This window comes from Osmerus mordax, chromosome 3 (assembly GCF_038355195.1).
Source record: "Osmerus mordax isolate fOsmMor3 chromosome 3, fOsmMor3.pri, whole genome shotgun sequence".
In the NCBI taxonomy this organism is placed as follows: domain Eukaryota; kingdom Metazoa; phylum Chordata; class Actinopteri; order Osmeriformes; family Osmeridae; genus Osmerus; species Osmerus mordax.
The window spans coordinates 7,583,493-7,596,370 of record NC_090052.1 but is presented as its reverse complement, the minus strand read 5'-3'; the positions used below and the strand labels follow the sequence as shown (position 1 = coordinate 7,596,370).

The 12,878-nt window shown below is 42.0% G+C and overlaps 1 protein-coding gene across 4 annotated transcripts in view; it reads right to left on the bottom strand.

The window, feature by feature from the left end:
* taok2a (TAO kinase 2a) overlaps positions 1-12,878 on the bottom strand; it is an 85,777-nt gene that overhangs the window by 42,174 nt on the left and 30,725 nt on the right. For 3 of the 4 annotated variants that reach the window (XM_067230720.1, XM_067230729.1, XM_067230743.1), the window contains exons 8-13: positions 12,553-12,644; positions 11,964-12,057; positions 10,456-10,537; positions 10,010-10,177; positions 9,598-9,804; positions 9,065-9,193 (exon numbers count right to left, since the gene is read on the bottom strand). In XM_067230720.1, coding sequence (XP_067086821.1) covers positions 9,065-9,193; positions 9,598-9,804; positions 10,010-10,177; positions 10,456-10,537; positions 11,964-12,057; positions 12,553-12,644 — 772 coding nt within the window. Of the gene's footprint in view, positions 1-9,064; positions 9,194-9,597; positions 9,805-10,009; positions 10,178-10,455; positions 10,538-11,963; positions 12,058-12,552; positions 12,645-12,756; positions 12,866-12,878 lie in introns of those variants that run through there. The other variant, XM_067230737.1, reaches the window with a different exon arrangement.

Here is a 12,878-nt window from a genome sequence, read left to right as displayed (position 1 = left end):
GAGCATTATTTGACGAAAGCAAAGTTTGAAGAACAAAAATTATATTTCTAATAAAAATTATTTCTAATAATAATAATTAACCTTGTAAATGTCTTGACTATATTTTCTATTCATTTTGAAAATTATTTGATAAATAAAAGTGTGAGTTTTCATGGAAAACATGAAATTGTCTGGGTGACCCCAAACTTTTGAACGGTAGTGTATATATATATATATCGGCAACCTTCTGAGTATTAGCCCGATTCCCTAACCGCTCAGCCATCTAACTCCCAATAGAAGGCAGGTTGTTTTAAATACAAGAGTAATGCATGGATCCCATACTGGGGAATACATCAAAAACATTCCTGCACATGTTGGAGTAAAGGGAAATTACCAAAGACCGTGTAGTTCTGGTCCTGGGGGACAATGGCGGAAACATGGTGAAGTGTTTGAGGCTCACAGATATTCAAGACCTTAGCTGCACAGCACATACGTTGCAGCTGGTGGTGAATGATGGTTTGGCCAGCCAAAGTGCTGTGATAGATGTGATTGCCATGCTAAAGAAATGTGTCACTCACTCCCAACATCCCATTTTGGCCAAGCAGTGCCTGAGAAACATCCAGAGGGACCTTGGCCTACCAGAGCACAACTTAATCCAGGCAGTCCCAACAAGGTGGAATTCAACACTCCACATTCTGCAAAGGGCATTGGAACACTCTGGGGAACACGGCGATTTTACATATCCAGCTGCTCACCAGTGGGACATTGTGTCCAATTTGGTTGAACACTCATTCCCATTGAGGAAGTGACACTAGAGGTGAGCTACAATAATTCATCTGCATCCAGCATCATTCCCTGTGTGACAGTGTTCAAGATTCTACTTGAAGATAAAGGCCCATCAACACAGGGCATCAGAACGCTCAGGGAGGTAATGAGGATGAGCTTATTCAAATTCGCCAAACTTAAAGACTCAAAAAATGTGGATATAGCATGTCTTTTGGTCCACGTTTCAAGAGTCATGCATTCTCCTCTGCCTCTGGTGCTCTTCAAGAGCAGGCTGAAACAGAGAGTCAATCAAGAGCAGCAGGCTGATAGAGAGGAGCCTGCGGCAGAAGACCAACCCTCTAAAAGGCAAAGGAGAGAATAGACACTCTGCCATAGCCAAATAGACAAGATCTTCAGTTCTCTTCTTGGCCCCCATACTGGTGATCTGTCGGCCAAGGACAGCATTGAAGACGAGTTACATCAGTACCTCAAAGAGCCAGTGATTGACCAGCGTAAGGGGGATCCACTCCAGTGGTGGAGACAGAATGAAGGGTGCTTCAAGCTACTTCCCAAAGAAGCAAGAACATTTCTTTGCTCACCACCCTCATCAGTCCCTAGTGAGTGTGTCTTCAGTGAAGTGTCTGCAATTTATGACAAGATAAGAAGCAAGCTCACTGGAGAGCATGCCAAGCAGCTCTGCTTGCATTTAAGAAGCCCTCCTGTTCTCCACTCATTACCTGTATTAACTGCACCTGTTTTAACCCGTTACCTGTATAAAAGACACCTGTCCACACACACAATCAAACAGACTCCAACCTCTCCACAATGACCAAGACCAGAGAGCTGTGTAAGGACATCAGGGATACAATTGTAGACCTGCATAAGGCTGAGATGGGCTACAGGACAATAGGCAAGCAGCTTGGTGAGAAGGCAACAACAGTTGGTGCAATAATCAGAAAATGGAAGAAGTTCAAGATGACGGTCAATCTCCCTCGGTATGGGGCTCCTCGCAAGATCTCACCTCGTGGGGCAGCAATGATCATGAGGAAGGTGAGGGATCAGCCCAGAACTACATGGCAGGACCTGGTCAATGACCTGAAGAGAGCTGGCACCACAGTCTCAAAGAAAACCATTAGTAACACACTACGCCGTCATGGATTAAAATCCTGCAGCGCAGGATGGAAGGAGATGGAGAGGAAGTGTAGAGCTATCCCAATACAAGCAATGATTGGTGACCGAAAATTAGCAAAACAACTTATCAGGAGGACTTGAATCCTTTACACAGCTGAATCACAGCTTTTTGCAGGTTGATACAGGACAATAGACTACACAGTTTTCAGACAATAAGAGAAAAATACAATTTAGAAAAACAAGATTTTTTCAGATATTTACAGCTACGCCAATACTTTTTAAAAGAAATGGGTAAAAAAAGAAGCAAATACTATGCCGAATGACATAATACAGTTGATCACACAGATTTACACTATTGGCTCTAAGTCAGGGATTTCAAGACTACCAGGGAATAGTTAAGGGAAGAGGCAGTTCCACAAATTACATCAGAGAGAAATGGGAAAAAGAAATAAAAGGAAAGAAGATCCCCCCAACAATGGGAAAATATATGTGAAAATATGTCTTCAACTACCTGCTCATCTTATTGGCGTGAATTTTGGTGGAAAAACCTTGTCCGTTTTTTTATCACACCTAAACTAAAATCACATTAAACATCACTGACACATACATGTTGGAGGGGTTGCGGGGAAGTGGATGCAAATCACTACCACATTTTTTGGGCCTGCCCGAAGATTGATAAGTTCTGGGAGAGGGTTTGGGAAACTATACAACATATTTTAGATTTACCAATTCCAGGATCGTGTCTATCACTTTATTTGGGCGATATGCCAGAAGAACTTACTAGAAATGATAAATACCTGTTGAGAATATTTACGGCAGCAGCAAAGAAAGCAATCACACGTAAATGGTTACAGACCGACTCACCTACTGTGGATAATTGGTTGGATATTATTAGGGAGATCCATGAGATGGAAAGACTAACCTTTCTACTGTGTTTGAGAAATGACTTGTATATCGGAAGATGGACAAAATGGAATCTGTATAAGTTTAAGTAGGGTTGTGATTATTGATTGACTTTTGATGTCTTATGCCATTTCATTTTCCTTTCTGCTGCTGTATATTATGTCAATATATGTATGGGAATGCTGTAGTGCATGTCACAATAATATGATGTACAAAATGAATGTTGTCGTGCCGACACTTAACCTTGTACTTGTCTGGTTGTTCAGTACCATTGTCTTTCACAGAAAAACTCAATAAAATCTAAGTAACAAAAAAAAAAATCCTGCAGTCGCACGCAAGGTCCCCCTGCTCAAGCCAGCGCATGTCTCGTCTGAAGTTTGCAAATGACCAACTGGATGATCCAGAGGAGAAATGGGAGAAGGTCATGTGGTCTGATGAGACAAAAATAGAGCTTTTTGGTCTAAACTCCACTCGCCGTGTTTGGAGGAAGAAGAAGGATGAGTACAACCCCAAGAAAACCATCCCAACCGTGAAGCATGGAGGTGGAAACATCATTCTTTGGGGATGCTTTTCTGCAAAGGGGACGATGGATGGGGCCATGTATCGCGAGATCTTGGCCAACAACCTCCTTCCCTCAGTAAGAGCATTGAAGATGGGTCGTGGCTGGGTCTTCCAGCATGACAACAACCCGAAACACACAGCCAGGGCAACTAAGGACTGGCTCCGTAAAACCATCTCAAGGTCCTGGAGTGGCCTAGCCAGTCTTCAGACCTGAACCCAATAGAAAATCTTTGGAGGGAGCTGAAAGTCCGTATTTCCCAGCGACAGCCCCGAAACCTGAAGGATCTGGAGAAGGTCTGTATGGAAAAGTGGGCCAAAATCCCTGCTGCAGTGTGTGCAAACCTGGTCAAGAACTACAGGAAACGTATGATCTCTGTAATTGCAAACAAAGGTTTCTGTACTGCTTTTTGCGGATGATGTGGTCCTGTTGGCTTCATCGGGCCGTGACCTCCAGCTCTCACTGGAGCGGTTCGCAACCGAATGCGAAGCGGCTGGGATGGGAATCAGCACCTCCAAATCTGAGGCCATGGTTATCGACCGGAAAAAGGTGGAGTGCAATCTCCGGGTCGGGGAGGAGATCTTGTCCCAAGCAGAGGAGTTCAAGTATCTCGGGGTCTTGTTCACGAGTGAGGGAAGGATGGAGCGCGAGATCGACAGGCGGATCGGTGCAGCGTCCGCAGTGATGCGGGCTCTGCATCGGTCCGTTGTGGTGAAGAAGGAGCTGAGTCGAAAGGCGAAGCTCTCTATTTACCAGTCGATCTACGTTCCTACCCTCACCTATGGTCACGAACTGTGGGTAGTGACCGAAAGAAAGAGATCGCGAATACAAGCGGCCGAAATGAGTTTTCTCCGCAGGGTGCCCGGGCTCTCCCTTAGAGATAGGGTGAGAAGCTCGGTCATTCGGGAGGGGCTCAGAGTAGAACCGCTGCTCCTCCACGTCGAGAGGGGCCAGTTGAGGTGGCTCGGGCATCTGATAAGGATGCCTCCTGGACGCCTCCCTGGTGAGGTGTTCTGGGCACGTCCCACTGGAAAGAGGCCCCGGGGAAGACCCAGGACACGCTGGAGGGACTATGTCTCTCGGTTGGCCTGGGAACGCCTCGGGGTCCCCCAGGAAGAGCTGGTGGAAGTGGCCGGGGAGAGGAAAGTCTGGGCCTCCCTGCTTAGGTTGCTGCCCCCGCGACCCGACCCCCGGACAAGCGGAAGATGATGGATGGATGGATGGTTTCTGTACCAAATATTAAGGTCTGCTTTTCTGATGTATCAAATACTTATGTCATGCAATAAAATGCAAATTAATTACTTAAAAATCATACAATGTGATTTTCTGGATTTTTGTTTTAGATTCCATCGCTCAAAGTTGAAGAGTACCTATGATAAAAAAATTACAGACTTATACATGCTTTGTAAGTGTGAAAACCTGCAAAATCGGCAGTGTATCAAATACTTGTTCTCCCCACTGTATATCGGTTCAAAATATCGGTTATCGGTCTACTTGATCTGTAATAATCGGCATCAGTCCTGAAAAACGCATATCGGTCAGTCCCTCATTTTGACCCCATCAGGCCAAGATGTCTGAAAGTTGGTATGCATGCCTTATATTTTATGGGGAACAAAAAAGTCTCAAGAACCCATAATGTCGACAGCATGGATTTTTCTCTACAGTGACAACTTGTGAAAAATTTCAAAAAATAACTTAAAATCAGCCATTGCTCCAATTGTCTTGAAATGTTGTGTACATGTATGAAATACTTGTCTGTGTCATGTCCATTTTTTTTAAAATAGTTAATAGCACTGTTGAGGAGGAACACACCATTGCTGGCTGCAGCTATATTTAAGGTTCCTCCGGTTGTAATTTCCCCAGCGCCCCATTACTCCGAAATGCCTGAAAATTGGTATACTAGGGGTGGAACGGTACATGTATTCGTATTGAACCGTACGGTATGGGCGTCACGGTTCGGTGCATGAAATTAAATGGAGAATACACGGTATAAAAATAAATAAAACTTGCGTGCAAATTAATGTAATGCGGAACTACTGTTAGATACTCGTGTTCTTTAGGGACATGTAATCAGTAGCTCTGATTGGCGCCGCCGTGAGTCAGACATAGCTAGCAGCACTAAGGACGAGTATGGCGAGTGGTGGCGACCCACGAGAGATAGAGGACCCGCCGGCCTCTTTAAGATTGCAAGTTTGGGAAAACTTCGGTTTCCCATTCGGTTACAGTAGTACAGGCGAGAGAGTGGTGGATAAGACAAGCACTGTGTCAGCAGTTGTGGGCAGTGACTTGCAGTCTGGGTAGTCAAGGTAGGCACTGCCTTCCCTGCCAAAATTTAAACGTAAAAATGTTTAGTAAACAACTTTAATTAATAAACTTGTATTTGTATTTTTACTGTTTATTCTTGTGATTTATATTTACATTTTAGTCATTTAGCAGACGCTCTTATCCAGAGCGACTTACAGTAAACAGGGACATTCCCCCGAGGCAAGTAGGGTGAAGTGTCTTGCCCAAGGACATAAAGTAATTTTCCTGGCGGGGAATCGAACCGGCAACCTTCTGATTACTAGCCCGATTCCCTAACTGCTCAGCCACCTGACTCCCAGGTGGCTTTATATATGCAATATGTGTGTTATTTCAATTGTTTAGACGTTACGATGACAAATGTAGTAGTTATGCATAATCAAATAAAAAAATAAATAATAAGAAGTGCTTTTACTGTCCGTTCACTGCGGACGCCAAGCAAAAAAACAGAGTGTCTAATATGTCTATATCCTTAAACAGGCTCTGGTAAAACTCACTTGCACACTTCGATCCTGTATTCTTCAACATGTACGTTGAAAAGCACAACTCTGCTGTGCCTTTGCACGTAATGTTATGCTATTAATCACCTACGTTATGTATCAAACATGGACCAATTGAAATCGAGATATTACTGGACATTTGCGCAGCTATAATCCCCGCAAAATTCAAGTCAAAATGACAGCAGTGGTGTCTGCTGATATCACAGAGTTGAGGAATTTCTCCAAACTTGATTTTATTCAAAAAATGATTTAATAGCAAGAGGGAGGTCTACGCCACACCTAGATGGACTACTGCAGCAAAAGGGACAACATGTTTTCGATCGTTTCAAACAGACTGGTATGAAGAAAAGATTGGCTATGTGGCTGTGCTAACAGTCAGCGGCTGTAGGCTACTGCTTGTACTGTTTACTGCGTTTACTGTTTTGACATTATTTTAACAATAAATGAGGTAATCTGGCTTTCATAACTCAGTGCCTAGCCTCTTACTGACATCACCGCACGTGGTATGTGAGTGGAAATACATCTAACATGCTAACGCATATAACGCATCTGGCGTGTGCTAAATTACAAAAAATATCCGACGCCATCACCCAGGTGTGCCAATCACTGGAACGAGACAAAAAAAAGTCCAACTTCTCCTCCCTACAGTGCTTAACCAACCATTAGATACACATACAAATAGGGCCCCAAAAATCACTGACGCAATCGTAATTTACCCGTATTCACTTGTAGAGGAACCTGGTTTGTTTTGCTTTTCCCTCCGTTGTATCGAACTCGTACCGAACCGTGATGTCTGAACCGCAGTATGAACCGAACCGTGACTTCAGTGTACTGTTCCACCCCTATGGTATACATGGCTTATTTCTCATGGGGAACAAAAAAGCCTCAAGGACCCATAAGGTCCGCCACGATGGATTTTCCTGTACAGTGATAATTTGGGAAAACCTTCAAAATTCCTCTTCTCTTGAACCAAAGCTCCAATTGACTTGAAATGTTGTACAGATATGTATCATTGACGTATTAAAATTTTTTACTTAAGGCAATTGAATCAAATACAAAATGGCTGTACACATTGCCTCAATTTCTTTGTGTCAATAAATCAAATATAATTTTGACTGATGGCTTTTCAAACCTAATAGGGTTCAAGATGACATCACTCTGAAGTACCATAAACAATTTCACCTTGGTATGTCAAAATATGATTGAATTAGAGGTGTTTCAATCTTGGCTGAATCTAACAACGCTTACCACGTTTTTATACAGTAACTGAACATGACAATATTCAACACTGAGAATAGCTCAATGGGCTGGGACGGTGACCTGTAAAGTATAAGGTTGTAGGTTCGAATCCAGCCAGTGTTTGAGCCTGTCTTAAATTTGAATATCTGTTTAGTTAAACAGGATGACATCGTTCTGAAGTACCATGCGCAATTTCACCTTGATATGTCAAAAGATCATTGAATTACAGATGTTTAAACTTTGGCCGAATCGAACAATCCATGCTACAGGAGAAACTGCCTTTTTTCGTACAGTAACTGACCATGCATTGTCATCCTTGAGGGTTAGGGTTATAATTTTTATTACTTGTTTAGTTAAACAGGCAGACATCATTCTGAAATACCATGCGCAATTTCCTTTCACCTTAAAATGTCAACCGTTTCTTAACCTTTGTCCCAAAGCTGACAAAGGTTGGGTACCCAGCATGCAGTGCGGCATGTCAAAAAACGTGGAAAATAGTTTGGTTACAAACAGCCGTGCGAGGGATTTCAATTGTTGTGTTCGTTCAGTTAGATGTTTGTAATGTTATTGTTGGTCAGTTAATATAATCTTGTTGGTCGGCTGCTCTACTGTCACAGGCTATTTTCGCAAGAAGCTGAACATGAGCTCTGCCCTAGCACTGTTGCCCACATGACTATTGTTAGTTGTGCATTGACTGAGAGTCTGGAAAGAGATCAACCCAAGAAGAGTTTCAATATCCTATAAAAAGTTAATACTCAGCCCTTACTATTCATAAAATCTCAGCAGTTGGTGTGTAGCAGAGAGGCTAGAGAGACTGACTTGTAACCTTATGCTCATGAGTTCAAATCCCCGTTCAGCCTATTATTGTTGGCCAAACATGAAGTAGTTTTGCTCTCTTGTTGTCCAAGTCTTGATCTTCTACAGTGTACATGTTTATAATATTTTTCCATTTTGCGGAGGAACCCGCATCGCTGCTTGCAGCTATATTTATTATTATTATTTTTGGTGTCTGTTTCAAAAGAAGGAGAGGTTAAAGTCCTCTCCGGTATAAAAGGGTTAGAGTCCCTGAACAAGTTTTTGTGTTTCAAAAGAAGGATAGGTTAAAGTCCTCTCTGGTACAGAAGGGTTAGAGTCCCTGAACGATTTTTTTGTGTTTCAAAAGAAGTGAGAGGTTTGAGTCCTGTCAAGGACCGGTTAAAGTCCTCTCCGGTAAAAAAGGGTTAGAGTCCCTGAACGAACATAAGGGTTTTACTACTTTTATTAGTTATATTATTGTTTTTATAGATTTGCTTTAGATTCCCGTAAAGATTGACTTGCAGCATGGACAAACATATGTAGAAACAGGCAGGTAAGAAAGCAGGTCTCAGGACAAGGGAACTCATTTCTATTCTTTGGTTTCTGGCAGACAGGACTTGAATGGGGTGTGACATTTTTATAGGGTGTTAAATGTGTGGATTTTGGGTTGGGCGTGGGGATTTTGTGAAGGTGTGAATCATTTTTTATTAATATTCAATATAATAAAGTTCTGTGTAACATATTATTAACAAAGGAAATATTTTGACCCCCCCCCCCTCCCCTCTAATAACCTTGGCTTTTGGCTCGGAGCCAAACCGCAGGGCTCTGATAGACAATTAAGGACCAGGTATATGTTTGGATGGAGGTGGTTTGTGGTTAGAGTTTTGCTCACCAGAGATGCGGTGCGGATAGTAGCAAAGTGGTCTCGATTTCGGTAGCAGGCCCGGCGGCGGCCAGCAGATGAAGCCTGCTGCTGTTCTAACTCAGGCTGGTAGGGGTCATCATAGATGTTGTCCTGGCCCTATGACAAACAAACAGCATTCCAATCATTCAGAAGGTATAGTAATGGTAAGATGGTGTAGTACCAGCTTATTTGAGTTTTGTAATTTTATGATGAGTGTCAAGTGTTTTTAATTTTTTTAATTTATTTTTTTAAAGCAAACATATCAGCATGTAAGCTTGGTAACGAGTGAAATTCCAACAACGGACAAATCGTTAATAGGATTGGATGTGAAAAATTTGACTACCTATATTGGACATTACACTGAAAAATAAATGGTGCATGTGGTAAAATGTCAGCAGTGAGACTGGGCTATTTGGGTTCAATGAAACATCACTAAAATGTATGAGTTAAATGTAAAATGCATATAGAGTTACTGCCCTAAACAAAAGAAAATACATTCACACAAGCACAGACACACTTACAGATGGGCGATGCAAGATAGAGGAGTTGGAGGTGACCGTGTGCTCCCCCTCCTGCATCATGGCAATCTCGTTGCTGTCATCTGAGCCGTCAGCCAGGCTGTTGACAGAGCTGCTCTGGGAGCTAGCGCTGATGGACATGGACGGGACAGACTGGGAGCTTTCCATGCTGTTTACTGTGCCTGTCCGCAAAAGGTACTGCTCCACCTCCTAATATGCACATATGTAATTTCATAATTTTTTACCTCTTCACCCACAACTCATGAACACTCCATAATGACCTCAGTGTAGGCCCTTCAGTTACAGATCTTCCTCGTTTCATTCACAACTAGTGGCTTTACTTGTAACAGTCTATCTCCTGATCTTTAGTCAGAAACTCTTTCCCTCCTCACATCTCTGTGTTGTCATTCATTACCTCCTCTTCCTCTCCCTCAGGTGTGGGCCCATTGTGCTGAGTCTCCTGGAAGAGGATCTTCTTCATCTTTCTATACTGTAGGTTGTCAAGTTCCCGCACCGCGTCCTTGGTCCTCGCAATCAGGTCCATCACCACTGTGAGCGGCCGCTCATGGCAAAGAAACCGATGCTGGGACAAGGGAGGATGGAGTGAGAGAAAGATGAGGAGGCAGTAGGGTTTAACAAAAGTCATTCCCTTGTCTGCCCTGACCTTTACTCTGCTGAAACCATGTGGATATTGTGTGTGTGCATGCCTGCATGGAGTTACAGTGTCTGGACAAATTAATAGATTTCTGTGGAAAAGTATAATTAAGCTAATTATTCATTTAAACCCAAAGTGAAATTTCTGTCGTGAGGAGGGACGCAAACAGTAGTTAAGCAGATGAGAAAAAGTGTGTATAGTCTCACATTCAGTAACACATCAGAAGTAGGTCTGTCCTGAGGAATCTTCTGTAGACAGGAGTCCACAAAGTTGCAAAAGAAGTCTGACCTGCAATGAACGGAGAGAACGTAGTCATTCATAGTAGGAGAGATCAGAATAAGGGTTCATTCATAATGGGAGAGGTGGCGAGTTAGTGGGAGAGATCGAGAATAAGGTTTCATTCACATCTTGGCGGTCCACGGCCTGCCGGCGGCCCCTAGGATTGTTCAGTACTAAAACTATGCTACACACAAATTTACTCGATTTATATATGTACAAATACCATATATCTTGGAAAGCTATGATTCTTGTGATTCTATTGATGTAAACCATTTCAAGATTGAGTCGCAACAGAAGTTACAATCAACGTCTTTGTCTGACCACCAACATGTTAACAAATCGAAACTGAACAGAGACGACTCATCTATTGAACCTCACAGTTGTCCACTTATACATAACATCCCAACAAAAATGGACTGGGTACATTGTCAAAGGTCCAAATAATCCAATCAAGTTAAATATTTAGTCCAAAACACAGTATTACATTGATAAATACCCATGGACTCTGGTTGCATCATTCTTAAGTGATCGCCAATTGCGCTCCAGTCATTCACATAAACTCTGTTCTAACTGCAGATGTAAAGATTCCTATAATCTCAGTCTCAAAATGGCCACTGCACTCTGACCTTTAGATTGGAGCTTCCATGTCCTTTCCATAGCCTTCGACAGCTCTCTCATACCAGTCTTTTATTAGAGCCAACAATTATGAAAAGTAATCAACCATGGGTCAACCAAGGATCCTCTAGGAGTCTCCAAAGGGCACTTTTAGAAAACGCATGGATGTACCCTTAGAAAACCATGTGTAATATATATATTTTTTTGTGGTATAATAATCTACTTGGACTAGGTAAGACTTCATACTGTGGTCCCATTGTGTTTTCTAGCTAATACCTCCCACCTATAGTCATCTGCAGGCATCTGTATGCAAAACAAAATTCAGGCAAAAATAAAAACGTTCTATTTCATTGTGTTTAAGCTTCTTTTAGTCAAAACCAGTAGTACTTACAGGGATTATGACAACAGGGGAAATAACTTCAGTGTCACCTTTCAAGGGAGACCATGCATGTACTCCAAATTGTTCAAGAACAGATTTCAAATTACTTTTGGTATGCCCACTTTAGGCGCTTGAGGCGAATTTGACAGTATTGTTAAGAGGTTAAACAGCGTTCCAGTATGTTCCATTGGTTGAGACTTCTTGGGTGGAAATCAGAATCAGAATTTGGTTTATTCGCCATGTATGTTATACAAACACGGAATTTACTGTGGCAGGGTGGTGCAAAACACTAAACATATACGAATCTTAAATTAAGTAAAAGTACAAAAGTTTAACTATTTCTAAGAACTAAACAATCTAAGAATACAACAATTTAAATATAAAATATATACAAAAATAACAATGAGCAGCGAAATCAGGAAAGACTGAAATTATTCTCACCAGTGATTGGACTGTAGGATGGGACTCTCGTTCTGGGCGATGTGATATAAGGCACTCATAGCATTCATGTTGAAAAGAGGAGGCTTTCTTTCAGCTAGAATGTCAGAAGTTGAGAGATGTGGATAATACAAAAAATAAAAATATAGTTTGGAATATAATATAATAGAAAAGAATAAAAAAGATGGGGGAAAAGTGAGGAAGTAAAAGGGTATTAAGATGGGTATTAAAGTAGAAGTAATACTAGATAATTAACAATGTTAAACTATCGCTCCATTCTGTTTAACTTGCTCTTGTGAGTGTATGTACATAAAGCCAAATGGCATAAAAATCACGTTCCAATTAATTGGTATAGTTGCTCACGCAACAAAATCCAAAACCAAGTCAGCAATCCTCACACATTTACAACAGAATGTAAAGTCCTTGATCAAACCAAGAGTTTCCAGTGTGAGCAGTATTGGAGCAAGGCAGAAGGCTGTCGCCCAACACTTTTAGGAGCCCCATCACCCCTTGGAGGCAAAACACATTCTTCACTATTCTGATCTGGGCAGAAGATGGTCATCTGATTTTGAAATGGCTGGAAATGGCTTACCTAGCTCTATGCATGTAATGCCCAGAGACCAGACGTCCACCTTGCCGTCATACTGGCCTTCATCCATGGCCAGGATAACTTCAGGGGCCATCCTGTCAAAGGGGATTGGGATATATCTGATCAAAATTAAACACCATAAAAGTAAATATGTTCTGCTATGTTAGGATATTAAGCTTGTGGATGACAATATGAAACTATTCTCACCCAAGTATCAAAATGTCAGTATATGGCCCCAGCTAGTTTTAATTACAGAAATGTATTTTGAGCTACTTATCCTAGTCAATCCAGGGGAACGGTATACTGTATGCTGTCAAATAATGATTACC